General features: G+C 50.7%; 1 protein-coding gene across 1 annotated transcript; it reads right to left on the bottom strand.

Annotated features, from left to right (window-relative positions):
* Positions 1 to 8,877: 8,877 nt before the first annotated feature.
* LOC149361386 (uncharacterized) lies at positions 8,878 to 15,593 on the bottom strand. The gene is made up of 2 exons (XM_089568059.1): positions 14,420 to 15,593; positions 8,878 to 8,963 (listed from the first exon to the last, which is right to left on the bottom strand). Exons 1-2 carry the CDS (start codon positions 15,591 to 15,593, stop codon positions 8,878 to 8,880), a joined length of 1,260 nt encoding a protein of 419 aa, XP_089424185.1.
* Positions 15,594 to 25,496: the final 9,903 nt, after the last annotated feature.

Raw genomic sequence — 25,496 nt, 5'->3', positions numbered from 1 at the left:
CGTTACCACGCGTTGCTCTGCCAGTCATCACGGGCAGCTAGTCGCGCACACCAGCTCGGGTGGCCTATATCAGTCCCGGCTGTGCTATGACACGTATGCGCAGGCACGGCAGAGGAATTCGCTCTCGCTACTGTTCCTTTCGTGACACTCCCAGACGGCACCCAAAGCAAAACCACGTCCGATATCTGTACGATCTTCGCAAGTCACTTCTCGAACCTGTTCTCTACGGACAGTTGGCTACATCTTGAAGATCGTTATGACGGGCTTCTAGAAAGGTTTTTTGGAAACTTGCCACGAGTAGCTGAAGAGCTGCATGAAAACCTTTGCGCACCAGCCACAAGCCAAGAGCTGCACGATATCCTGCAGATTATGAATGCAGCCTCTGCCCCCGGTCCAGACGGCATTCCAACAAGTTTTTATAGAACGTTCTTTTACCAGGTACAAGGAGCGCTGCTGAAGATGGTCAACGGCTTCCTCGCGGATGGGTTACGTCCAAACTCTTTCCGCGAATATCGCATCATACTCATTCCCAAAGCGGGCGGTGACCCCTCCGACCCGCAAGCATGGCGGCCCATAAGCCTCTTAAATGCAGACTACAAAATAGTGCATCTTTACTGAACACAAGAATGCGGACGATCCTGCCTCACCTAATCCACCGGGCTCAAACCAGCAGCGTGCCTGACCGCTCTGTGTTTGATGCATTGGCACTCACAAGAGACCTGTTCACATTTGCCAGCAGGACGGGCTACAGCGGGTGTTTTGTTTCGCTTGATCAGGCGAAAGCATTCGATCGGGTGGAACATTCGTATCTGTTCGGAGTCCTCGAAGCCTTCGAATTCCCGCCGCAAATTGTCAGCAGGCTGCGCTTACTTTACGCGGACCTGAACGCTCGTCTCTCAGTAAACGGCCACCAGAGCGCTCCCTTCTAAGTCACCCGGGGCATAAGGCAAGGATACCCTCTCTCCCCAACGTTCTTCGTGTTATGCCTGGATCCACTCATCCGGCGCATTAAAGAGAGCTCATCGATACGCGGATTCCCTTTGCCTGGTCAGGGCCAAATCAAGGTTTCGGCCTACGCCGACGACGTGTCGCTTTTCCTCAAGGACGAGGACAGCTACGCCGCTTTTTCGCGGCTATTTCTCGAGTACAGCGAGATGTCGGGGGCCCTATTGAACAGGTAAAAGCAAGGCACTAAGGTTTGGCACCTTCACACCGATCCTTGCGGGCGAGGTGGAGTGGGTGCAGGGAGTGAAAGTCCTGGGAGTAGGACCTGACTCCAGTACACCGCGCAAGCCGACGTCTGCTAGGCGACGCACCTGAGTTCGGAACTCTGCCGGACCCTACCTGGAAGCGAAAGCAAGTAGCAACGTCCACTCCAATCATTCTGCAGCAGCCCCGGGTGCCACCAACCTTTGACGCTTCGCCTGGTGCCGACCCCGAAGAATGGCTGGAGCAGTTCGACGGTGTGGCTCTCTTTAATAACTGGGACGATGCCATGAAATTTAGGTACGTCTTCTTCGCCCTGGAGGGACCAGCAAGAGTCTGGTTCGAGAATGAGGAAGCCAGCCTTGCCAACAGGGAAAACTTCAAGAAACAGCTCCTGAAGACCTTCACAAACCTAGTGCGAAAGGAGAGAGCCCCGCAGCTGCTACAGTCTCGCATACAACACCCAAACGAGGCCGTTGCAGTGTACACTGAGGAAATGAAGCGTCTCTTCCGGCGTGCCGACGCGAGCATGAATGAAGAAGAGAAGGTGAAGTTGCTTATGCGAAGAGTTAAAGAGCAACTATTTGCCGGCCTCGTTGCAACCCACCGAAAACCGTCGCGGAATTCGTAGAAGAGGCATCCACAATGGAGAAAACTCGACGCCCGAGCCCGCCAATATGACCGCCAGCAGCGCGTCTTCTCAGCAAACTGCCTGGACACCGTTAACAACGATAACCTGCGGGAGGTTATCCGTCAAGTTGTGCGATAAGAGCTCCGACGGGACCCAAGCCCCTGTCGCCCACAGCCAGCTGCATTGGACCGCCGCCCTCTCGCCCCAACCCGCCCGTACTCCGAGCGTTGCACACAGCCGAGGAAATCCGACGAGTGGCGAACTCCCGACCAGCGCCGCCCACTATGCTTCCACTGCGGCGAAGCCGGTCACATTCTCCGGTACTGCCCATACAGGAGAATGGGCATCCGAGGGTTTGTTACGACGCCCCACGACCCCGACCCGGCCAGCGACCAGCCGAAATGGAGAAGTTTTTGCGTCGGGAAGAATGCTCATCGCCGAGCCGCCTATCGCGTTCTCCGTGGCCATCGTCACCGCGCTTTGTGTCTCCTAGCCGAGGATACGCCGTGCGTGTACGCTCTCCAAGCCCCCGAAGGTTAAACTGAATAAAGCAGCCTCTGTAGGTGAGGTTGCTCCTGAGCGCAAGAACTAAGATCCTCCATCGACGAAAATACAAGACTATGCCTCAACTACGACGAGAACTACGACGACCCCAATGACGACGACCCCTACGACGACGACCCCTACGACCACAACCCCTACGACGACGATCCCTACGGCGAAAACTACGACTATGACGACAACACCGATGACGATGACGACGACGACGACACGGCCAGACTTGAAGCTTTTACCACTGCCCTTAAACCGTATTATGAAAGCTAAATGACTCGAAGTTAGCATTCTCCGTGTTTATTTTCATTTTAAAGCATCGAGACGATGCTTCTTTGAGAGGGGGGGTAATGCCACGTATTATTATAGCGTCCGTTCGTTCGCGCAAGGCCGCAGAAAAGGGGTGTTATCATTTTTGTTCGTGACGCGAGAAGTGACCGGACTTATCTCGATTGCTCACAGCCATACGCAGCTGCATCTACGTGTTTGTAGATTACTCTAGATGATCTCGACCTGTTATCTCGAAGTTTCCTTGCCGGCTTTAAATTGAACGATGCCGCGAGCAGCGGCCATTCATAGTTCGACGACTGACGAGCACGTTTGTTGCTTACGCCGCCGCCGAGTGATTCAGTTCTTTTGCAGGCGCAAGTAAGCCCAAATAAAGAGCTTCGTTTACAAAACTTCTTGGTGTCTTCCTGACCGGTGGACTGCCGTCACTACAACGTGACAATATTTGCCCGTGTGTTATGCAATGTCAGGGCATGTTCAAGAATCCTTGGTGGTCGAAATTTATGCACAGCCCTCCTATATGAATGGAGCTATTGTTCACCTTTGGGGCAGTAAAGGGACACTGATGGCAAACTGAAGTTGACCTGCGTTGTTACAGTTCCGCATTCTAACCACAGACGTCACTTTTTCTGAAAGTGGAGCTTTATAAGCCAGAAAAAGCAAAAAATACAATTGTCATCAGCACCGGCTGATTTCGGAAATAAATTGCAATGCGTTGACTCCGTTTTTTCTGGCACAGATTCCAGAGGCTAGGCTGAACTGCCATTCACCTCAGAACGGTTATCATGGAGTCCTTTGTGTAGACTTCATGAGTTCAAATCGAGCGGCGGGAAAATTTTTAAATGCTATTTTTGCGCCAAGCATTGTGTAGGTGGCCTTTGCGTTGCTGTGAAAAACCGGGATAGCAGTATGGTATCCCATTAAACCAGGTTCAGGACTTGCAAGAAGTGGTTTATCACATTCCGCTAGCTTGCGCAAGAAACTACATCAGGGATATGTGCAGGTGTCTTTAATGTGTTCCTGAGTGACCACTAACTCGTTAGGGGGAAGGTAGCTACTAATCTTTCACTACAGTGCCAATGTCGTGAAGGCAAATCATAAGATGACTCATCAGTGTGCACGCCTGATTTCTGTGACACTTCAGTGCTGTATAGAAGTGGTAACAAATCTGTAAGGTATTTCATGCACATCTCCAAGGCAAAGGCTGCATGAGTAGCGAAGCCATTATTGAATCTTCAACGGAAAGAATTTTCTCTTTTAGGTGACGTGCTTGTATATCGGTGACTTATTTGTTGTCCTGCCTTTCGCTGGTGTGGGTCACGTGTGTGCGCATCTCCATGCGAGCCTTCTTTTCCTTCACAAAAAATTCAGTTGATAGTCCAACCTGTTTTCTTCTCTTTTCCTGTGTTGCATCTTTTGACTGGTTTTAAATCTGTAACTGAGCTCAGACCGTTATAATAACAGCCGGAAAACAGGGCTACTGAATGTGAGCTTGGCATGCATTCGTACTGTGTGTGTGAAAGTGCAGTTTACATATTCAGAAATGCTTGATAGCCTTAGAAGAATCTAAAATTTTGTTGGAATTCCTATTTGTTCCCTGTCCAAGTGTCCAGAGTTTTTCCGTTTCATCGTGTGATTAGAGCCACATTGGTACTTAAGGTGAAATCTTTTCGTTAGCCTGCATGTTTCTCACCTTTGGGACAGAAACGTGGAGGCTAATGAAAAGAGTTCAGCTTAAAAGAGTATAGACACATAATCTTCGTGGCATGTTTTCTTCTCTATAATAATGCGGAAGACCCTACTATGCATGAATCACCATCTGGTATTCGCATGCGGCCGCTAAATAATCTATAATCAAAACTTCCGGCCATGCTTTTCGGTGAACAAGTTAACTATGGCTATGACACCAAAGAGAGGTTATAGGTCATGTGAGGCGTGGAAAAACTGCCCTTTTAATCGCTGCTTCATCGTTTTAAGTCGCTACAGCGCTGACGCCAGCCTTCCTTAAGAACCAGAAGTGCCAATTGGATTGCAGTTTTTCATGCCTCACGCGACCAATAACCTCACTTTGACGTCACAGCCATCATTCAGCTATTGAAACCGAAACGAATACAGCAGGAGAAAGAAATTTGATTATAAATTATTTACCATTCATAGGATGATGCCATGCGGTAATCCGTGTATAATACTTAATGCCTTATTACAAAGAAAAAACACGTGCCCAAACTATAAGGACAGCACAGTGAGCTATAGAAAGAAAAATGATAAGTCGAATATTAAGAGACCAAAAGCGGCCGGAGTGGGTGAGGGAACAAATGCGGGTTAATGACACGTTACTTGAAATTAAGAGGAAGAAATGGTCTTGGGCAGGGCTTGTAATGCAAAGGCAAGATAACCGCTGGTCCTTAAGGGTAACGGAGTGGATTCCAAAAGAATGCAAGCATAGCAGGGGGTGGCAGGAAGTTAGATGGTTGGATGAGGTTAAGAAGTTTGCGTGGATGTGGTGGCCACACCTAGCAAAGGACAGGATTAATGTGGAGACATGGGTGAGTCCTTTGCCCTGCAGTGTGCGTAGTCAGGCTGATGATGATGGTACGTGTTGCACCTGATTCTTCGTGCTATATACTGGTCCATGCTTGGCCAACCAGACTAGCCAAATTTGTGATGTGGGTTTTCTATTGCACCTGCATTTGTGTACACAGAGGACTTGAATGGTAGCAGGTGATCCTGTGCATGCGTTCACGCCACAGCACACTTGACCCACACTGAAAGCTTCACTGCCTTTAGTAAGACAGCTGCGTCAGCTTGGGAAATAACGTATCCCAGTGCTAGAGTATGAGTAAATTGCTCTGGAATTTTAATCTGGCATCAGGTAGCACAGCGCAAAAGAAGGCTAGCGCGGCTGCCTAATAATCTCTTGGGCAGCTGTGTTGGATTTGCAGTGCCTCTTTGTGTAATCCGTGAAAGTTCACTGTAACCCATTCATTTCGATGTGAGTTAGAAAGTCCTTAGAGCCCTCTACTTTTTAAAGATAATAATAAGGTAATGCGGCAGTTCAATTGTACCTGTTCTCTTCCAACACAGTAAAATGCTGCTGGGTCGAGTTCACAGTTTTACTTTGTAGGTGTGATCAGGCTGTCATCATCATCAGCAGCAGCAGCCGCAGCAGCAGGAGCAGCAGCAGCCTGACTACACCCACTGCAGGGCAAAGCCTCTCTCATGTCTCCCCAAATTAATCCTGTCCTTTGCCAGTTGCGGCCACTCTGTATCCCCGCAAACTTCTTAATCTCATCCGCCCACCATTATCATTACCAAGCTGATACAAAATGATTGATGCACGTAGTGTCAGGTGCGTCATGTGATACCACCAGCTCAGCTCAAGCTGTGCTCACATTTGCCTGATTGCTGCAGGAGCAATAAAGCAGGCATGAGGCTGAGATGTGCAAAAACATGATTTTTCAAGTATTTGTTTGTGGAAATTGCAATTAATCATGTGAATTTGCTTTCATTTTAGGAGCTGCACACAAGCTGTGGGCCTTTCTATGCTGATCACGCTCAGTCAGCGCACAAGAAGGACAGGCAGACACAAGGACAAAACACCAGCGCATCTGATCAGCATTTAAAAGATAAGCGTGTCGGAGAGTCGTACGAGAAATGTGCAGAGTGGTCACAGCAGCACACCGTTCAGTTTTCGAGTCCCAAACAGCTTTCTTCTCTTCTTTTACCTTTCATTGCATAGGAAGCATGAACGTCTGCTCTACAGAGCCTGGTTGCTGCGTAAATAGCTCCAGGGGATGTGGCAGACGGACTTCAGGCCTAGCAGGCACCAGACAGTGTGCTCAGCTTGCTTCGAGCACCTTCGGATGCTTCGCATCTCAAATGAGCTTCGAGCCTAGCTGGATAACTACACCAGCACAAAGCGATCAAAACATCATTGAAAAGGGAACTGTACAACCGAAAAATTCAATCCGTAACGCAGTCAACAGGTAACCAGATGTCTATCCGACGCCGCTATCTTTTCGGCGTGCCCCGGATATCCATGGTAGATTAAGTGCAGGGCCTCTAGCTTTCCCTCTAGTTATAAGTGAGGAACCCTGTGTCCTCGGGGAGCGCGTTACGCAGTAGCTATACCAATACCAAGCCACACCCAAGACAAGCGGTATATCGTTGCCATACCGTCCTCGTTCCCCGTTAACTACCGTCCCATTGGTCCCTCGGTAATCAGCCTTTGGTTGTGATTCCACCCGCCCTCGCCAACTTGCCGGCTTCCATGATAGTCCACCTCCTCCTCTTGTAACTGCAACGACTGTGCGCCCCCTCCTGCCATACAGCCACCCTCCAACTGCAAGTTTCTACGCAATCCCCATACCCTCCTCCATCCACGGCAACATCCTTCCTCCGCCTCCTTCTGAGTGATTGCTACCTGGGGTTACAGCGACTGTTCCACTTCTCCTACGACACCGAGCACAATCGTAGGGAAGGGATCTTAATTAGCTTTCGCTGTAAAAGCACATCAGCGCCGTTCACGAGCATGAAATCTGCACAGGCCAAAAACTTTTTTCAGATGACTTTTCTCGTCACTTGTCTCGCGCACTTCTGGCTGTCACATTTCACTTTTGTTACCCGTCCTGGTGGCTCAATGGCTACAGCGTTCGACTCCTTAGCCCAAGATATTGCGATCGAACCCTCCGCTCCGGCAGTATTTCCCTCGCGTCGAAATGCAAAACTGTCGCGTGCTGTGCGATACAAGAACCCGTTGAAAAAAAATTGGGACGGTCGAAATATATGCTGTGCAACGCACTGCACCGTGTTATATACGCCATGTATAGGTTTTGTTCTTTAAACACCACCTTTTCTTTCTACCTTGGTAGATTATTAAGATGAACAGCTTGACATTCGTGCACTTTCACGTAAATTTAGGACAACCCAAGTCGGACGCCGAAGCAAGCGGACGAGCTTCAAATGGGCTCCGCGAATTTTGGCCTTTTTCCGGCAGTTTTTCCGTCTTTCTTTCCTTGTCTTTGTGCTTAATCGACGGCAGAATATCAGAGGACCCCGAGGATACGATTTTCCCCGCAAATGGGCCTTTATTTGCGCAATTTTTGGACTTTGCGTGTTGGACGCAGCACGTAGCTGAGTTGAGCTTAACGGCGCTAATCCTACCGCAGCCGACGGGGCCCGCGTCCCCGTGGCCTCCCCACCAGCGAAAGATGTGACCCATGGCTATTCAGGAGCGAACCACGATTACACCCGAGGAACTTTCGGCACCAGGACAATGGTTCGCTTGCGAAGAAGGGAGATACGTGCCGCTTGAGGCCAGCGGGCAGAAAATTGCGAAATAGCGAGCCGAGGAGAGGCAAGGAACTAGGAAATTTGCGGCGACTCAGTCGAGCCTCAGCAGACGCGCATTCCAGACTGCGCCGAGAAAATTGTTCTCCGACCACGTGACAGCTTACCAAATGTGGAACGGCACATCTCCCAGACATGATCAAAATGTCGGCGAAGGTCAGCCCACGAGAAGAGGAGGATATAATAACTGCAAATATGAAGCTGCACTCCATTCTCCTCATCACCACGAGCGCAGAGAGGAAGCTGAAGGACGTGGGATTGAAACACCACAACTTCGACGGTGAAAATGTGGAGACTTCCGCCTACTATGGCAAAGAACCCATCCACGGGCTTCCGCCCGAATACTCTATCGAATAAATTTCTTACCGCCTACACCGCAAGGATAACATCGATATTCAAGGCATCCGCATTCTGGGCAAAGATTCCAAGTCGATCTTCATTCTATTCAAGGAGAAAGAATTGCCTAGATGCATTTATGTCAACGGGGCATCGCACAGGTGTTAACTGTACCGTAAAAATACCAAAGTGTGCGTCGCCTGTGGCCGACACGGGCATCGCGACGACGTATGCCCGGATTCGAAGAACGTCAAGCGTCATGGCTGCGGCCTCGAGAACCCGTCGCGTGAACACAAATGCGAGCTATAATGCTAGCTATGTGACAAAGACCACGCACTAGGAGACCCCAAGTCTCGTGAACTTTTCCGCACTCCCTACGAAGTCAAGAAGCGCCAACGGGAGAAGATGGAGCCAGCAGCGACGACAGCTGTGGGACGTCAAAGCCGACAGCGCGAAACCAAAGTGAGAGAAGATTTCAAATTCGGCGAGGACTCTTTCCTGAAACTTGAAACAAATCAAGGCAGACCACAGTCTCCGCGCAGAGGACTCTCCCATTCCTGTGCCAGGATCCAGTCCAAGGGGCGCTCGAGCCCAAGGGATCCTGCCAACCCATGGAGAAAAGGCAGGAGCAAGCAGCATAAGGGTGTGAGTTTTGCGGGGAGGGTCTCCCAGGAAAGTAATCACAGAGATAAACGTGACGAGAAAACTGAGAAATTAAAGCAAATGGTCGAAAAATAACGCGAATAGCGTATTTGCAAGGATCCGAAATCCAAAACTTTTTTTTTCGAGAAGCCTACCATGAGGCATAAGTCGAGAACGAGGGAGTGGAATGTATGATGTAGAAAGTGTGGGGTCACTCCGCGTCCAGCCGGCCGGGAAGGCGCGCTTCCGTGCCGGCTATGCGCGGGCGTTCTCGTAAGCGACTCGTGTCCCCAACCCGTGGCGCAAAGTCACAGCCACGGCGGGTTCGGACGAAATAGACAACTACAGAGTACGCTAGGAAACAGTTTATTAACCTAGCGCAAGGCAAAGCACACTGCGGAAGAATGTTCTATCCGATAATATAAGGTTCAGTAGCTTACCAAGTCGCCGTCGACCGGCGTTGGATAGTCCGGGAGGTGCGGGCAGGAAGCGGGGTCGGCGGGGCAGTCGGGCAGTAACACCGCGGCAAGAGAGAGACCCGTTCCCGCCGCGAGCTCTCCTTAAACCCCTACGACATGGCCACCCCCTTGGGCAATCGGTTGCCTTCAAGGAAAGTCGTTGACCCCTTCCCTACACAGCCAGTGCGTAGGCGTCACGTCACGTCCGAGCTGGGAGTGAGGAGAGTGACCGGGTGGCCCCTCTCCCCACGCCCTGCGGCGCGCGCTCTCGTCACGTGACTCGGCGCGGGGGCGATGAAGGATGTTTTTATATTCCACATCCTCCCCTCCTTAAGAAGCCTCCCGAACAGAGAAGCAGGCGCAACGTTACTTTATCTTTTCCGCCATCCAGGGATCGAAGTTCTTCGGCTCCCGCCCGTACACCTGTTGCCGTCCGCGCCACGCCCGGACCGATCAGCTGGTCCGAAGGCTTGGCCACCCGCGAGATGGTGGTGTTGAAAGGGAGCTTGCTACCGGCTGTAGTCTTCCGAGTACCGGCGCCTGCACCGCTCCGGTGAGGGTGGTCGACCGCCTCCGTGGCAACGGCGCAGAATGCTTGGAGGCCAGGTTCGTGGCCGCGCCGCCCTGAGAGACTGGGTCAGGTGGCTGCAGAGACGAGGGCCGCGGCGCTCCCATGGTAGAGCCGTGGTTATGCTGCCATGGCATGCCTGGTTAGCTGGCGAGAGCCCAGGGTTGAGGTGGTAATGGGGCCACGGCTGCGCTCTCTGTGTTTTGCGAGCTCGCTCTTGGGTAGGCGGGTGCGGCGGTTTACAGTCGGCAGGCAGGCGGTTAGCTCCGATGCGGTGTGGCAGGTAGCAGGGGCGCCTGGCTGCAGCAGAGAGGTGGCTTCAGGTCGCGGGCTGGGCGTAGCGGCGGGCCATGGGCGCGGCGCGTTGCCGAAGCTGGATGGTGGCTGCTAGTTGGTGGTAGTGATGTCGTTCCGATGCGCCCTGCTTCTTTTCCATCTGCGCTGGAAAAGGTCAACACAATGTAGCCAACTCCCGCAGCGCGTGCTACGTGGCTGTTCGGCCCTCACGAGAGTCATGAGGGTTAAAGCAAGTAACTCTTACGCAACACTGATCGGTATGAGCGGCCCGTACGTTCATGCATCTAGCGTATCGGCCTGCGCCCTCGCTCTGGCCCGCGCAGGCAGATTTTATTTCTGCCTGCGGCGCAAGTTATACCGGGACGCGGAATTCGCCGGCTGATCGCAGCGTTCGTTTTCCGACTGCGGGGCGGGTCGGGCTGTGTCCTCTAACCACTCATCTCGCTGCACGTAACGTTTCAGGTCGCATACGTGCACCGGTCCGCCTGTCGGTTTCGACCGCAAGTCCTCGAGCCTGTAAACGAGCGAGGAAAGCTTTTCTCGCACGCGAAACGACCCGATCCATTTCGGTGCCAACGAGGCCGCGAACTGTCTGCTAGCATCGCTGAGAACGTGTTGGCGCCGAAGCACCAGATCGCCCACTTCGTAGCGAACATCCCGGTGCGAGCGGTCGTACTGTGTTTTCTGCTGCGCCCTAGCGGTGCTCACGTTGCGGCGAGCCTTGCGTAAGGCCTCCGTCATCTTAGCGCGCAGCTGCATCGCGTATTCAGCTCGTGCTGACGAAGCGACTGACGCTTTCCTGCTCTCCGTTAGAACACGGTCCATCATATTTAGCACCTCTCTACCCAGATTGAGAGAAGACGGCACATACCCAGTCGAGCGGTTAACGGCTGAACGCAAAGCGAACGCGATCTGCGGCAGATAGGAGGCCCAATCTTTGTGCCTCTCAGAGTACGCGACAAGCATGTGCTTGATGTTGCAGTTGACTCGTTCCGTGGGGTTCGACTGAGCATGATAAGTGGTCATTTTCTTGTGCTTAATGCCGAGTGCAGCGCACGAATCTACGAACACCTTCGCAGTGAAGTAGGCCGCGTTGTTCGGTATCAGCTGCTCTGGGAAACCGAACCTAGTGAATACGTCCATCAGCTTCTCCATGATCACTCGTGCCGTCAGCTTTCTAAGGGGGGAAAGTTCAACCCACTTGCTGAAGTGATCCGTGACCACCAGCAAGAACTTGTTCCTACTCGGGTTCGTGGGATACGGTCCCATGATGTCACACGCCGCGATTTGCCAGGGAGTCTGGCTGTTAATCGGCTGCATGAGGCCGGGCGGTCGACCACCCCGGGGCTACACGATTTGGCACACATGGCACGAGCGGGCGTAGCGTGTTACGTCCCTTTTCATGCCAAGCAAGGTAGCAAAGCGACACAACTTAATGTAATTCTTCGGGCCGCTTGCATGCCCAGCGATGCACGAGTCATGAAAGTAACGTAGCAGTGCTGCTCTCAACACTCGCGGTATCACCACCTTGAACGCCTCGCTTGTGTCGTTCTCGGAGGGGATATACCTCAGAAAGACGCCGTCGGAATCCAGCAGATAAGAATCCAGCGCGCTCACAGCACTACCAGCTGTTTCCAAGCGCTCCGCACCGACAGCAAAACCAGCTGTCCCCGTGTGCGCGGCGGACCGGCCGCCCGGCTCCCGGAGCCCGTCGAACACTTTTCCACAAAATGAATCCATCTGCTGAGCTTCGAGCAGCTCGTTTCTGCTGAACACGATCCCCACGGAACTCGCGTAGTCCACGTGGTTCACGCTCCCGCCCGGGATCAACGGTCGGTCCGCGTTCCTTACATCGGCTACGGCTGGGGACAATCCCTCACTCTCTCTCTCTCTGTCGGGGGGTCGGTCGCGTGACCTTCCTCGCTCTGGACAGGCGCTCGCGAGAGTGCGTCAGCCACGGCGTTGTTCTTCCCTTTTCGGTAGCGTACGGTAAAGTCGTAACGCTGCAGCAACAGGGCCCAACGCGTCTGGCGGCCGCTCGGCTCGCTGAGTCGTCTCAGCCATGTGAGCGCTATGTGATCCGTCTCGATCACAAATGCCACCCCGTCGACGTAGTAGTCGAACTTCCGCAGAGCAAAAACTGTCGCGAGACATTCCTTCTCTGTCACCGAATAGTTTCTCTCTGCCGGCGTCAGTGAACGGGTCGCGAACGCTACCGGTCGGAGGACGCCTTCATGCTTCTGAAGCAACACTGCTCCTAAGCCCAGGTCGCTTGCGTCTGTTTGAATCACAAACTCCCTCTTTAGGTCGGGTAGCTGCAACTCAGCCGTGTCCGCGAGCACCTTAATGAGGTTACGCAGTGCAGCCTCTTACTCGGTACACGAACTTCAGCGCTCGCCCTTCTTCAAAAGCTTTGTCAAAGGTGCCTGCAGCGCTGCGCAGTCTGGGATGAACTGGCGATAAAAGTTTGCTATTCCCAGGAAGCGTCTGAGACCGGCTAGATTTGACGGCGACGGAAACTTAAGCAAAGCCTCGAGTTAATCCTCGCACGGCAGAATGCGGCCTTTGTCGATCGTGAACCCCAACAGTGTTATTCGGGTCGCGGCGATCTGCACCTTCTTCGGGTTCAAATTGATTCCCGCGGACCTCAGCCTCTCTAGGATGTCCCTCAAGTGGCGCAGGTGTTCCTCGAACGTTTTCGAGTACACCACGATGTCGTCTAGGTATGCGAGCGCATGTTGCCACTTCGCATCTCCCAGAACACGGTCCATTAGGCGCTGATAAGTAGCGGGTGCTCCTACCAAGCCAAAAGACATTCTCTTGAATTGGAAAAGACCTCTGTGACAAGTGAAAGCAGTTTTCTCCTTATCACGCTCATCCATTTCAACCTGAAAGTATCCGCGGCTAGCATCGAGCGTAGTAAAGTACTTCGCCCCACCTAGGTTGGACACTAGGGAAGAAATGGTTGGTAGAAGGCACGCATCCTTTCTCGTAAACTCATCCAGTCTGCGGTAGTCCACGCAAAGCCGATATGTAAAGCCGAGGAATTAAGACTACCGGGAAGCCCCAAGGGGTGTTTGACCTCTCAACAACGCCAGTGTCGATAAGTTCGTCTAAGGCGCCGTCTAGTGCTTTTCTCTTAGCCAAGCTAATTGGTCTAGGATTGCACTTCCATGGCAGTGCACCACCCGTGTCTATTCTGTGCCTCATTAGTGGAGTGAGGCCAGGCCGGTCCGTGAATGTCGCGTTGAATTCGTAGAACAGAGATGCCCAACGTGCCTTGTCCCTCTCCGATACGCTGTTCACCTCCGACAACAAAGGGTGCATTGCCCTCCCTGGCACGGTAGAACAGCTTTCTACCGCGACAACATTCTCTGCGAGCCTCTCTCCGCGGCGACTGTCCGCTCGCATGCTTGTTTTCGGGCCGGCGGGGTTGATTTTTCACGGTCTCCCCCCGCTCGCGTCGCGTTCGGAGCCTGAATGGACTGCGAGGCCGCGGGCGCTTTCGCGAAAAGCTTCAAGGCGCCGGTGGTGTGCTTTCGATAGCCTCCGCTGGTTATGTCTATCGCAATGCCTGTCTTGGCTAGGAAGTCTCGCCCAAGAATTACATTAACGGATAAACAGGGAAGACGAACGAGGCGTTGTAGCCGCACGCGTCTTTCCCAGCGAACCACTATCCTAGCTGCACCGCTAGATTGCGCTGTGCCGCTCGCGAGGCGAAAAGTGGTATCGTACTCTCTCAACCGGATTTTGTTCTGGCGGAGATGGTTTAGCACCTCGTCAGCGAACAAAGAAGCGCTTTCCCCTGTATCGTGTAACGCGGTGAATTTCTTTCGAGCTATCGTTAGCTCGATGAACGGCGCTGGTAAATCAACAGAACTTCCTACGCGACATGCCAAAGGCGCTAGTAAACCGGGGTTCTCTGTGTACGCCGCGCGGAGTCGAAGGTCGATCACCGGTTTCTGTGGCCGTTTCCCGAGCGTGTTTGGTCACGGGCGGGGAGGCGGCCACATTCGCGGGCGAAGTGCCCCGTTTGGTCACACCTGTAGCAGCGGTTGCTCGGGCTCCGACGGCCAAGGCGCTGGTCGCCACGTTCCGATCGGTCGTCTCGATCGCGATTTCGGGGTGCGGTCGGTGGGGGCCGCGCGTGCGGCCACGTGTCGGCCTCGCGATCTCGGTTACGTGTGTTGCGCTCTGACGCAACGTGTGCTGTCCGCAACGCGTAGCTGAATGGGTCCAAAGCGCGGTCGGACAATTCCCAACCCCTCGGGACACGCTCATCAGCAAACTGTGCTGTCGCTTGAGCTCTAGACGGACTACGCGCCGAGCTGCCGTTCAACGCACAGCGCGGCTCAAGTGACTGCGATGCGGGTGGCGGTGGCCGGTACGCTCGCGCTGAGAGGATGTCTCCATGAATGCGCTTCGACTCAGCAGCTAGCCCGCCCAGATCTCTAAACCTGCCTGCTCTCAGGTAGGCCGCGAAAGTCGGGTGCGCTTGTCGTGTGACACGCTCAACTTTCTCCGTGTCTGCGGCGCGAGGGTCAGCGAGGCGATACAGTTCGTTTATCGCTCGGACGTACTCTAACAAAGACTCGTCGGGGTGCTGGGTGCGGAGTTCCAGCTCTCTTCTCAAAGGCCACTCGTAGTTAGCGGGAAGAAATTCGTCGCGGAAGCTTGCGCTAAACTCCTCAATTGTACTCGCTCGGTTACCGGTTAGTCGGTAGCAGCGGGCCGCTTGCTCACTCAAAGAAACAGGCACAATACGCGCGAGCAGTTCGGCGCCTGCGATTTCTGTCGCTTGCTGATAATGCAGCAGGCGGTCGAGGTACTCATTAGCCCCTTTTCTCTCATGGTACCCCGTGTAGGTAGGTACGTCTATCCTAACTCGGGGTGCCTGGGTCGGGGCTTGCAAATTGTTTTGCAACATACCCGCGAAGCTCTGCACAGCTTGCATCGCGTTCTGCAAGAGCACCTCGGATGACTGCGGGCTAACGCCCTCGGAGTTGGGCGCAGCCGCTGATGGCGTCGAATGATGAGGCCTAGGTGCCTCATTGTTCGCACCACAGAGCGGCGAGGTGCCCGATGTGGAGCCCCCCGTACCAGGCCTAAGTCCTGCCAACGCGCCCGGGGATACAACTCGGCTATTCTGCGTGGAACACTCAAGATATACACCTTCCAAAGGCAAGTCAAGTAGGGAGCCCTGGCTCTGTGCCGCTAGCTCTGACAGCATGAACAAAGACTGGAAGTCAGGTCTATCAGCTGTCATCCTTTTTTAGGGCGTCGACAGTTGTTCGCTCCAACAAAGTACACTGATCGATTGCCTAGTTCGCCCCACGTTCGGGTGCCAAGATATGGGGTCACTCCGCGTCCAGCCGGCCAGGAAGGCGAGCTTCCGTGCCGGCTATGCGCGGGCGTTCTCGTAAGCGACTCGTGTCCCCAACCCGTGGCGCAAAGTCACAGCCACGGCGGGTTCGGACGAAATAGGCAACGACAGAGTACGCTAGGAAACAATTTATTAACCTAGCGCAAGGCAACTGCGGAAGAATGTTCTATCCGATAATATAAGGTTCAGTAGCTTACCAAGTCTTCGTCGACCGGCGTTGGATAGTCCGGGAGGCGCGGGCAGGAAGCGATTGCAACACAGATGGCGTTATGTGCCAAAAACGTGACAACATCGCCTCCTAATATGTGGCATCTTGATAGTGGTGCTACAGATCACATGACATCGCACAAGGCAAAGATCACTGACTTCAAGCCATGCGAGTCAAGAGTGGAAACGGCAAATAAAGAATCCATGAGTGCCATGGGGGAAAGTAAGAGTTCATATTCAACGGTCTGAAGAGTGTGGTGGGTCATTCATCACGTTAGAAGGTGCCCTTCATGTGCCTGAGTTGAACGGCAACCTACTATAAGTCGGAAGAATTGAAGAGCGAGGCATGCACGTGACGTTCGCCAGGGGCAAAGCCGAAGTTACAAAGGACACTGGTGAACTGACCCTTACTGCAACTCGAGAAGGACGACTGTACTCTGTCAAAGAGGAGATTATGTCAACGAAGATGGCAAAGACCAAAGACAGGGCTTTGTGGCACAGACGACTAGGCCACCTTCACCAGGATGCTGTTCGACTTCTCTGCGGAGCTAGTGAAGATCCTGTGAAGTACAAATGTGACACATGTGGTCTGGGGAAGGTGAGGCGAAGCAGTTTCCCAAATGGTGAGACAACACGGGCTAAGGTTCCACTGGAGCTGGTGCATTCAGAAGTGGTTGGAAAGATCACACCAACGACCAAACGGGGCTCCAATTATTTTGTTACCTTCATAGACGACTACTCCAGATATACTGCTGTGTACCCCATGAAGGCCAAGAGCGAAGTACTTGAAATGTTTCACCAGTACAGTCGAATGGCGGAAAATCTGCACAACATGAAGGTGAAGACCTTGCGCAGTGACAATAGAGGAGAGTAATCAAGCAAAGAGTTCAACGAGTACGTGGCCAAGCATGGCATAAAGCACCAGCTGACCATTCCTGGCACACCAGAGCAGAATGGAGTCACAGAGAGAATGAACCAAACATTGCTTGACATGACGAGGTGCCTCCTCATCGAATCGGGTGTCACCAAAAGGCTTTGGGCTGATGCCGTTATCACTGCAGGTCACATCAGAAACAAGTGCCCATCGAAGGCGATTGGAGGAGAGTCACCAGAAGCTCTGTGGCCAGGGGGAAAAGTGAAGCTGGACCACCTAAGAGTGTTTGGGTGCAGAGCATGGAGTGTGCGAAACAGGCGGTGCAAGGGGAGCAAGTTGGACCTGAAAGCAGATGAGTGCATATTCGTCGGCTACACAGAAGGAGTGAAGGGGTACAAGCTGTGGAACCAGAAGGAAGATTGCTTCTTTGTAAGTCGAGACGTTACCTTTGAAGGAGTGTCGTTCCCATGCAAGCGTACCCATGTTGCAAGTAGCAAGACTGAAGCACTTAGCGACACTGATTACACTGTCATTTTAAAAGTTGAAGAGAGCTTGAGCGAGGCACATGATGTTGGTAGATAAGATCGCAATGATACTGATCACAACTATGCTGAATAAGTTGGCTCATCAGCTGATGAAGACGAGGCAACTACACAGGACGAAGCAGCTACGTAGCGACTGTCCAGCGTGACGAATTGTGGTACACAGGAACTAAGACGGTCCGAAAGACTAGCAAACAAGAAACCACGTCAAAAGGAATGTCACGGCTGCTGCATAGCCAGGCAAAGCAACCAAAGAGATCCAAAAACTCTACATGAAGCATTATCTGCACTAGACAGGGAGGAATGGAAAGCAGCTATACAGAGTGAAGTGGACAGCCTCGACAAGTCGTACAATGCAAGTGGGTGTTCCGCAAGAAGTACAACGAAAATGGGGACTTAGAGCGGTACAAAGCCCGGTTGGTTGCATGCGGATATTCACAAGTGTAAGGTACCGATTACAAGCAAACTTTCTATCCTGTAGTGAAGCTGACGTCCATATGGACACTGCTCGCCATAGCAGTTGAGAGAAATTGGAAGATCCACCAGATGGACATCACGGCAGCATACTTAAATGGTATTCTGAAGGAGACCGTCTACATAGAACTACCGCAGCCTTTGAATGACTGTAAGAAGGATGAAGTCTGCATTTTGGAGAAAAGCGTTTATAGGCTACGACAGTCGGGAAGGGAGTGGAACCTTGCTTTGGACAAAATGCTCAAGTCATAAGGGATGACAAGGTCAAAAGCAGAACCCTGTGTTTATATCAAGAAGAAGAACCTCATCGTAGGAGTCTACGTTGATGACTTGCTGATCATCGCAGAAGATGAGAAATAGATTGCCGACTTCAAGAGCCGCTTGGGTCAAGTATTCGATGCAAAAGACTTGGGTGAGGCCAGCGACATTCTTTCCATATGACTGATGAGAGAAAGAGATAGTAATTTAACACTGGACCAGACGGCCTCCGCTAACGACATACTGGAGACGTTTGGCATGTCAGACGCAAAGGCAGCATCGTCCCCTTTGGATCCTGGAAGCTAGTACCAAAGAGGAGACAGCAATAACTCGTCAAGTGAGGACCTACCTGGCAAGTACAGAGAAGCAGTTGGTGCATTTCTTTACCTCGCCGGAGGCACAAGGCCGGACTTGGCTTTTGCGACTACTTTCATGAGCCAGTTCTATGAACATCGCACAGAAGAGCATTGCAATGGGATAAAGCATATTATTCGCTATGTGAAACATACAAAGAACGATGCACTAGTCTACCAGAGAAGTGGGAAGTGCATACAAGCCTTTTCCGACGCAGACTGGGCTAGTGAGAAGGCTGACAGGAAGTCATTCAGCGCGTACGTGTTCACGGTAGCTGGTGCTGCGATTTCCTGGAGTAGCGAGAAGCAGCGAAGCACTGCATTGTCAGCAGTCAAAGCAGAATATGTAGCAATGTGTCACGCTACAAAAGAAGTAATGTAGTTCCAAAATTTCATGAAGGAACTTAATGCGTACGAACCACAGATTTTAACGGCTGACAACCAGGGTGCAATTTCGTTTGAAAAGCCAAGTTACTTCAGATAGAAGCAAACATGTTGACCTCAAGTATTATTTCCTGAGAGAAAACGTCGAAGAGGAAAAGTTACAACTCCAGTACGTCGAGTCGTCGAACAACTGTGCTGACCTCTTCACTGAGGCCTTATATGGAAGAATTACTCTCAAGCACTGTGAATGTTTGGGCATCAAAAGTGTGGGTGCATTGACATTCCATTAAGGGAGAGTGTTAGTAGTGTAATGACCAGTCACGAGATGGCGCCGTGTATCCGTTCGTGCGCCGTCGCCGTTTCACCTTTTGCTTTGCTCTGTGTGTGCGTGAATAAAAAATGGCAGCTTGACAGTGTGTGTCATTCCGTTGGCTTCGGGGCCAAATCCACTCAATCCGCGACTCCCAAAGATTTGGTCACCCTGCGTATTCAGCAAAACCAACAATTTACAGGTGGCTATCAGCCATGGAGTGCCAGTCCCAGATGTATGCAGGAGGAGGCCAAGAATACGATCAGTTTCTACCCGAGGAATAGGAAAACTATCTACTGTAAAATTTAAAGGGGCAGCTTTCCGTAAGCCGGCTTTCTTTCCAATGCGAATGAAACATCATTTACCAAATGTTTAGGGGAATCCCCCAAGGTGGAGAGAAGACGAAGACGACCGTTCTGCTTAGCGGCGGCGTTGCCATCGCTGTGCGTGCTGTGTTCTGGCCTTCGCCGACCACGGACTGTTTCCGCCGTGCTGCTGAGGTCCCAGTGCCTTTAACAAACCCCCATCCTACATAACGAATAATTACTCATTGACGTCCACCCAAGAGCAGCCATACGGCTGCAAAGGAAAGTTTTACAGCTTTCTCAGAAACTTCGCAGTTAAAGAAAAATTCGTCCTTGTCCAGGGTTTGAACCCCCGACCACCGCTTCACCGGAGCAGTCGCTCTACCAATTGAGCTAACCAGGACGGCAAGCTTATGGTACGGCGAGAGAGAATTGACCAATAACTCGAAGTGGGAACAGTGTTGACCAAATGTTTAGGGGTATTATCTCTCGTCCTACCATAAGCTTGCCGTCCCGGTTAGCTCAATTGGTAGAGCGACTGCTCCGGCGAAGCGGTGGTCCCGGTTTCGATTCCTGGACCAGGACGAATTTTTCTTTAACTGCGAAGTTTCTGAGAAAACTGTAAAGCTTTCCTTTGCAGCCGTATGGTTGCGCTTGGGTGGACGTCAATGAGTAATTACTCCTTATTACGAAACATCATTTAATATGCGAGAGGGTTAGACCCAGAGGTGGGAGGCGACATTTCAAGACATCCAGCGCATGCTGGAGGGCCGACTGATAGATAGGCGCATCTGGGTGACAGCACCACAAGTTTGTGTCATCGGCGTACGCAAGCACACGGATAGAAGGGATGGTCTCTTGGGCTCGAGCAAGAGGAATAAAGCCACACTGAATAATGTGGGGGCAAGACCGGAGCCCTAGAGAACTCCTCTATTGGATGTTAAGTTACCAAAGGGCTTTCCGCGGACACGTACACTGAAGGTTCGATTTGTTAAAAAGGCCCGAATGGAGAGGAGAAACTGGTGAGGGAGACCAAGAGTTTGAAGGGAGGCAAGAATGGCAGAGTGAAGGATGTTGTCATATGCCTTTGTTATGCCTGTAGCGATCACGGTTCGAACATGGTGACTCTGCGGAGAGTTGTGCAGCACATCAGCAGCGAAAGTAGCAAGACCATCCTCCGTTACAATTTGTGGACCGAAACAGATTTGGGAATTTGGGTAACAATCGTGCGATTACAGCCACCACGACAAGCATGTGGCGATGATGTTTTTGTAAAGCTCGCAGATGGTTGACGCCAGAGAATTTGGACGAAGGGCCGAGAGATACTGGAGGCTGACCTGACTTGGGTATCGGGACCACAATAGAATGCTTCCACTCTCCAGGCATGACGCCAGAATGGCACACTTGGTTGAAAGTATCAACTAGGGATTGCAAAGAAGACCCTTCCAAGTTACGGAATAGAGAGTTAGGTATGCCGTCGTGCCCGGGAGAAGTCGTAGTTCATAGGCGTTTAATGGAGGCAGCAATTCTGCCATGGTTAGGTAAGAAGTAATTTCATCGGAGGGCTCTGTAACCGATAAGTCAGGAGTAGATGTAGAGGTGCAGTCACGGTGTGGAAAAAAACTGACGGTCCGCTTGTTGCGCAAATGTATCCTGTGAATGCTTTCTGTGTAATCTGCAACATGAGAAGGGCGCTCCAAGGCGTGAAACACTCTCCAAAGATGTCGATTGCCCTGCGTTGAGGACACGCGGGCACACCATGCAGCCCACCGTTGCCTGCTTAGTCGCTTTGCATAACGCCGCGCACGTGCGGTAGCTCGGTGAAGAGAGGGAAGAGCCGAGAGGCCCTCGACGTGGCGAGAAACAATAGTTTATTGGGGTTTTAACGTCCCAAAGCGACTCAGGCTATGAGGGATGCCCGCGAAGCATAATGATCGGCCTGGCGACGAAGAGCCCACATATTCAGGAGATGTATGTGCGGCTTTGGGTCGCCTTCATTGTGGGTGTGGGAACAGCGTCATCATGCGGCTGCTTCACGGCATGCGTTTCTTCACGCAAATAACGGCAATCCTTCAACTCAGCGCGGGACCTATGGCACCGGCTGATGCCATTCCGGCTGTTCCTGTGGCTGGCGGCATTCAAGTTGGCAGCGTGGAAAATGGAGAGCTCTGGCAACCCTACTACACTATGGCTCCATCGTACAAGTCCTGCGCATTATCCACGACATCACCTTTCCACCTGGATAAAAACGGACTGCAGCGGCCTGCGCCTTTCAGTGGACGTGGGAATAGCGTCATCATGACGGCTGCTTCACGGCATGCGTTTCTTCACGCACGTTGGTAATAACTATTCCATGTTTTCTAAGAAATCGAGTAATATGTGCCTGCTGCTGTTCCCACGCCCGGGAGTGCTGTTGATTTTGCTCGTCCAGTGCTTCGATGTTTCTAGTCAACTGCTTTTGTTGTCGGGGGACGTTGAGCTTAACCCTGGCCCTGGGTCGGGCTCTGACGCTGCCACACGGTCCAAAGACAGCGCCGTTGATCATTCTCTGCAGAAACAACTCAACGACATGTTGACTCTGTTAGAAGGTGTTAATTCAAGGACCGCTAATATGGAGTTAGAGCAATCACACTTAATAGCCTCTATTAATGAAATAAAACTAAATCAGGAATCTATGATTAGGAATATTGCCGATATTGAAGCGACACTGTCGGCGGATTTTGCGTGAGCTAGCCGATCAGCTTGTCAATGAAAATAGAAAGTTACGTCTTGGACAGGCAGAGCTGGAAGACCGGCAGCGCAGGGAAAATCTTCTGTTCTTCGGCGTACCCGACAGTTTCTCCGAACCGTGGGATGAAACGACGGAAGAAAAGTTATTGAACCTTATTTCAGGCTGCTTTGATCCTGTTCTTACGAATGACATGTTTGAACGAGCTCACAAGATTGGTGTGTTCTCGGACGAAAAGGATCGTCCGTTTGTTGTGAAGTTCCGGTCTTTCAAAACAAAACCACAAATTCTAGTGCAGTCTGCTAAACTCAACGATAAAAAGGTCACTGTAAGTGAAGATTATTCTTTGCAGACACGTGTCGCTAGAAAGAAGCTTGTGCAGTTTGCGAAGGATGCTGACTTTAAGTATAAGCTGAGGTATAACAAACTGTATTGTAACAACAAATGCTACGGCTATGACCCTATTCACGATAGCGTTCAATTCTTTTCACAAACGTAAGAAGCATAATACCAAAGCAGGAAGATCTAAACTCTGTCATCGACTCATGTGGTGTCGATGTTGTATTGCTGACAGAAACGTGGCTCTCTGCAAAGATAGAGAGCGAGGAACTGTTTGTTTGCAAGAAGCGCTACAATGTTTATCGTTCTGATAGAGGTGACAGAAGTGGAGGAGGTGTTTTAATAGCCATCGCCGATAATATTGTGTGTTCACCGATTAGTCTTTCTAGCACTTTAGAGCTGGTTTGGGTTGAACTTCGTGTTCATTTCGGGAACCTGATTCTGGGCATATGGTACCGTCCCCCGTCTTCGTGTGCAACTTTCTTTGAAGATTTGCATGATGCTCTTAACATGATCTCAGTACGTTATCCGGGTCCGGCAATCCTTCTTGCTGGTGACTTCAATTATCCCAGTATCATGTGGACTAATACGTCGCCGTATCCTCGCCCCTTTTCTACCGAATGCAATAACTTTTTACGAACCTGTTTGGACTTTAACCTTTCGCAGCTAGTTACTAAGCCAACTCGACTCGCGCCATCATCTTTCAATGTTTTAGACCTTGTGCTAACCAACACGCCGGTCTTATCCCTTCAATCTCGTACTTACCTGGTCTTAGTGATCACACCTTGCTCCATTTCAATGTAAAAATCAATATTAATAATCGCCGGACCATCTTCAAGTCAATTAGAGATTACAAGCGGGCGGACTATGATGCCATTAATCGTGAATTAGCTCTTTTCTTAAAAAAATTATTTATCAGCTTTTTCACAGCGTTCTCTCCACACTAACTGGGAAATGTTTAGGGACACTGTTGAGCGTCTCACTAATACATTTGTGCCGCTAAGAATTTTGCGGTGTAATAGCCAATCACCGTGGTTTAATAACGGTTTAAAAAGGCTAGCCAATAAGAAAAAGCTTTAGCTTCGCTCGGCGAAATTGTCGGGTTCGCAACAACGATGGGACTGTTACCTTACAGCGGCCGCTGAGTACAAATTAGCTCTCAAAAATGCTAAGGACACCTTCTTTAACAGTACTTTGCCTGCTGTGCTGATTAATAACCCTAGACAGTTTTGGAACACTGTGAACAAGAAAAATAGTTCGTCAATACTATTAACTTCTTCTGACGGCGTTGCATTTTCACCTAATGAATGCGCTAGTGTTCTTAACAGTGTTTTTGTTGCTGCTTTTTCTGGCAATGTTTACCTTACCAATCAGGAGTATCCAGTCTTGGATGCTTTTCCCATGGATCCAATTCTTTTTGACGCAACTGGCATCCTCAGGATAATTGAAAACCTTATGATTTCTTCCTCCTGTGGCGTCTATAACATTAATTCGAAATTTCTGATCAACATAAAGATGTAAAGTTCAATGATCCTCACCAAACTGTTTGGCCAGTCTTTGGATACAGGCTGTATTCCCAATGACTGGAAGGTTGGGAGGGTGATTCCGCTGCATAAGTCAGGCGATAAACATTGCGCTGATAACTTTCGCCCAGTGTCGCTCACCAGCATTCCATGTAAAATCATGGAACATGTCATCTACTCTCATCTTGCCAGCTTTTTAGAATCCAATTGCTTTTTCACTAAAGCCCAACACGGCTTCCGTAAATCGTTTTCATGCGAAACGCAACTCATATGTTTCACAAATGACTTGCATTGCATTCTGGATCGCGGGTCCTATGCAGATTCTATATTTATGGATTTTTCTAAAGCATTTGACAAGGTTTCACATGAGCTGCTTTTTCTTAAATTTAACAGCCTTAACATTGATTCCACAGTGCTTGCATGGTTGCATTGTTTTCTTTCAAACCGTAGTCAGTTCGTAACAGCAAATAACGTCAATTCAGATTCCTCTGCTGTTTTCTCTGGCGTGCCTCAGGGGTCCGTTCTTGGGCCCCTCCTCTTTCTCATTTATATAAACGACTTACCAACTAATATATCGTATTCTATTTGTCCTTTTGCCGATGGCTGTGTTATTTACCGCGAAATTAATGATGATAATGATGTATGTGTTCTTCAGTCAGATATTAACAAGGTACTGGATTTGTGTAACCTGTGGAATATGAAGCTAAACATTACTAAATGCAAGCATTTGCTCAATTCTCGTTTATCTAATACACCCTCTACCTACTGCATTAATGGCATCACTCTTGAAACTGTGCCGTCTTATAAATATCTGTGTGTTCACGTCCCTTCTAACCTGTCTTGGAAAACTCATGTTGACTACATTACAAATAACGCCAATCGCATGCTTGGATACCTTCGCCGAAATTTTTCATGTGCACCGAGTTCATTAAAACTATTACTTTACAAAACATTGGTCCACTCTAAATTGGAATATGCTTAATCGGTGTGGAACCGTGGGGTCGAATCTCTCATTTCTGACTTAGAATCAATTCAAAACCGCGGTTGTCGCTTCATACATTCCAACTATCATCGTACTAGTGGTGTAACTTCCATGAAAGCTAACCTTCCCTACAGCTTCTTTCCCATCGCAGGTCAATAGCTTCATTATGTACGTTTCACAAAGTTTATCATAATCCTTATATTAAAGAGAAGTTATTAAAAAGACCACCCTATTGGAAAAAAAGGCAATGATGTAAATATTGGAAACCAACACTGGAAACCTTGGTGGATTATGGTAATGGAAAATGCGTTGGAATGACTGGGCATGTTGGAATGACTGGGCATGTTGGAATGACTGGGCATGTTGGAATGACTGGGCAGGTTGGAATGACTGGGGCAGGTTGGAATGACTGGGCATGTTGGAATAACTGGGCATGTTGGAATGACTGGGAGATGTTGGGGCAGGGGCCATGCAGCAATGTTATGTCTGTCGCAATGAGACAGGAAA

This window comes from Amblyomma mixtum, chromosome 2 (genome assembly GCF_055824585.1).
Source record: "Amblyomma mixtum isolate Tamu chromosome 2, ASM5582458v1, whole genome shotgun sequence".
Classification (NCBI taxonomy): Eukaryota; Metazoa; Arthropoda; class Arachnida; order Ixodida; family Ixodidae; genus Amblyomma; species Amblyomma mixtum.
This window is presented reverse-complemented; position numbering and strand designations above follow the sequence as displayed.

What these genes read in the sequence shown, in the direction of transcription:
- LOC149361386 (XM_089568059.1), bottom strand. Translation starts at nt 15,593, where the DNA reads ATGACAGCTGATAGACCTGACTTCCAGTCTTTGTTCATGCTGTCAGAG. An exon ending in TCGAGACGACCGATCGGAAC is followed by an intron (nt 8,964 to 14,419) that starts GTGGCGACCAGC and finishes ATGGGTTGGCAG; the next exon opens with GATCCCTTGGGCTCGAGCGC.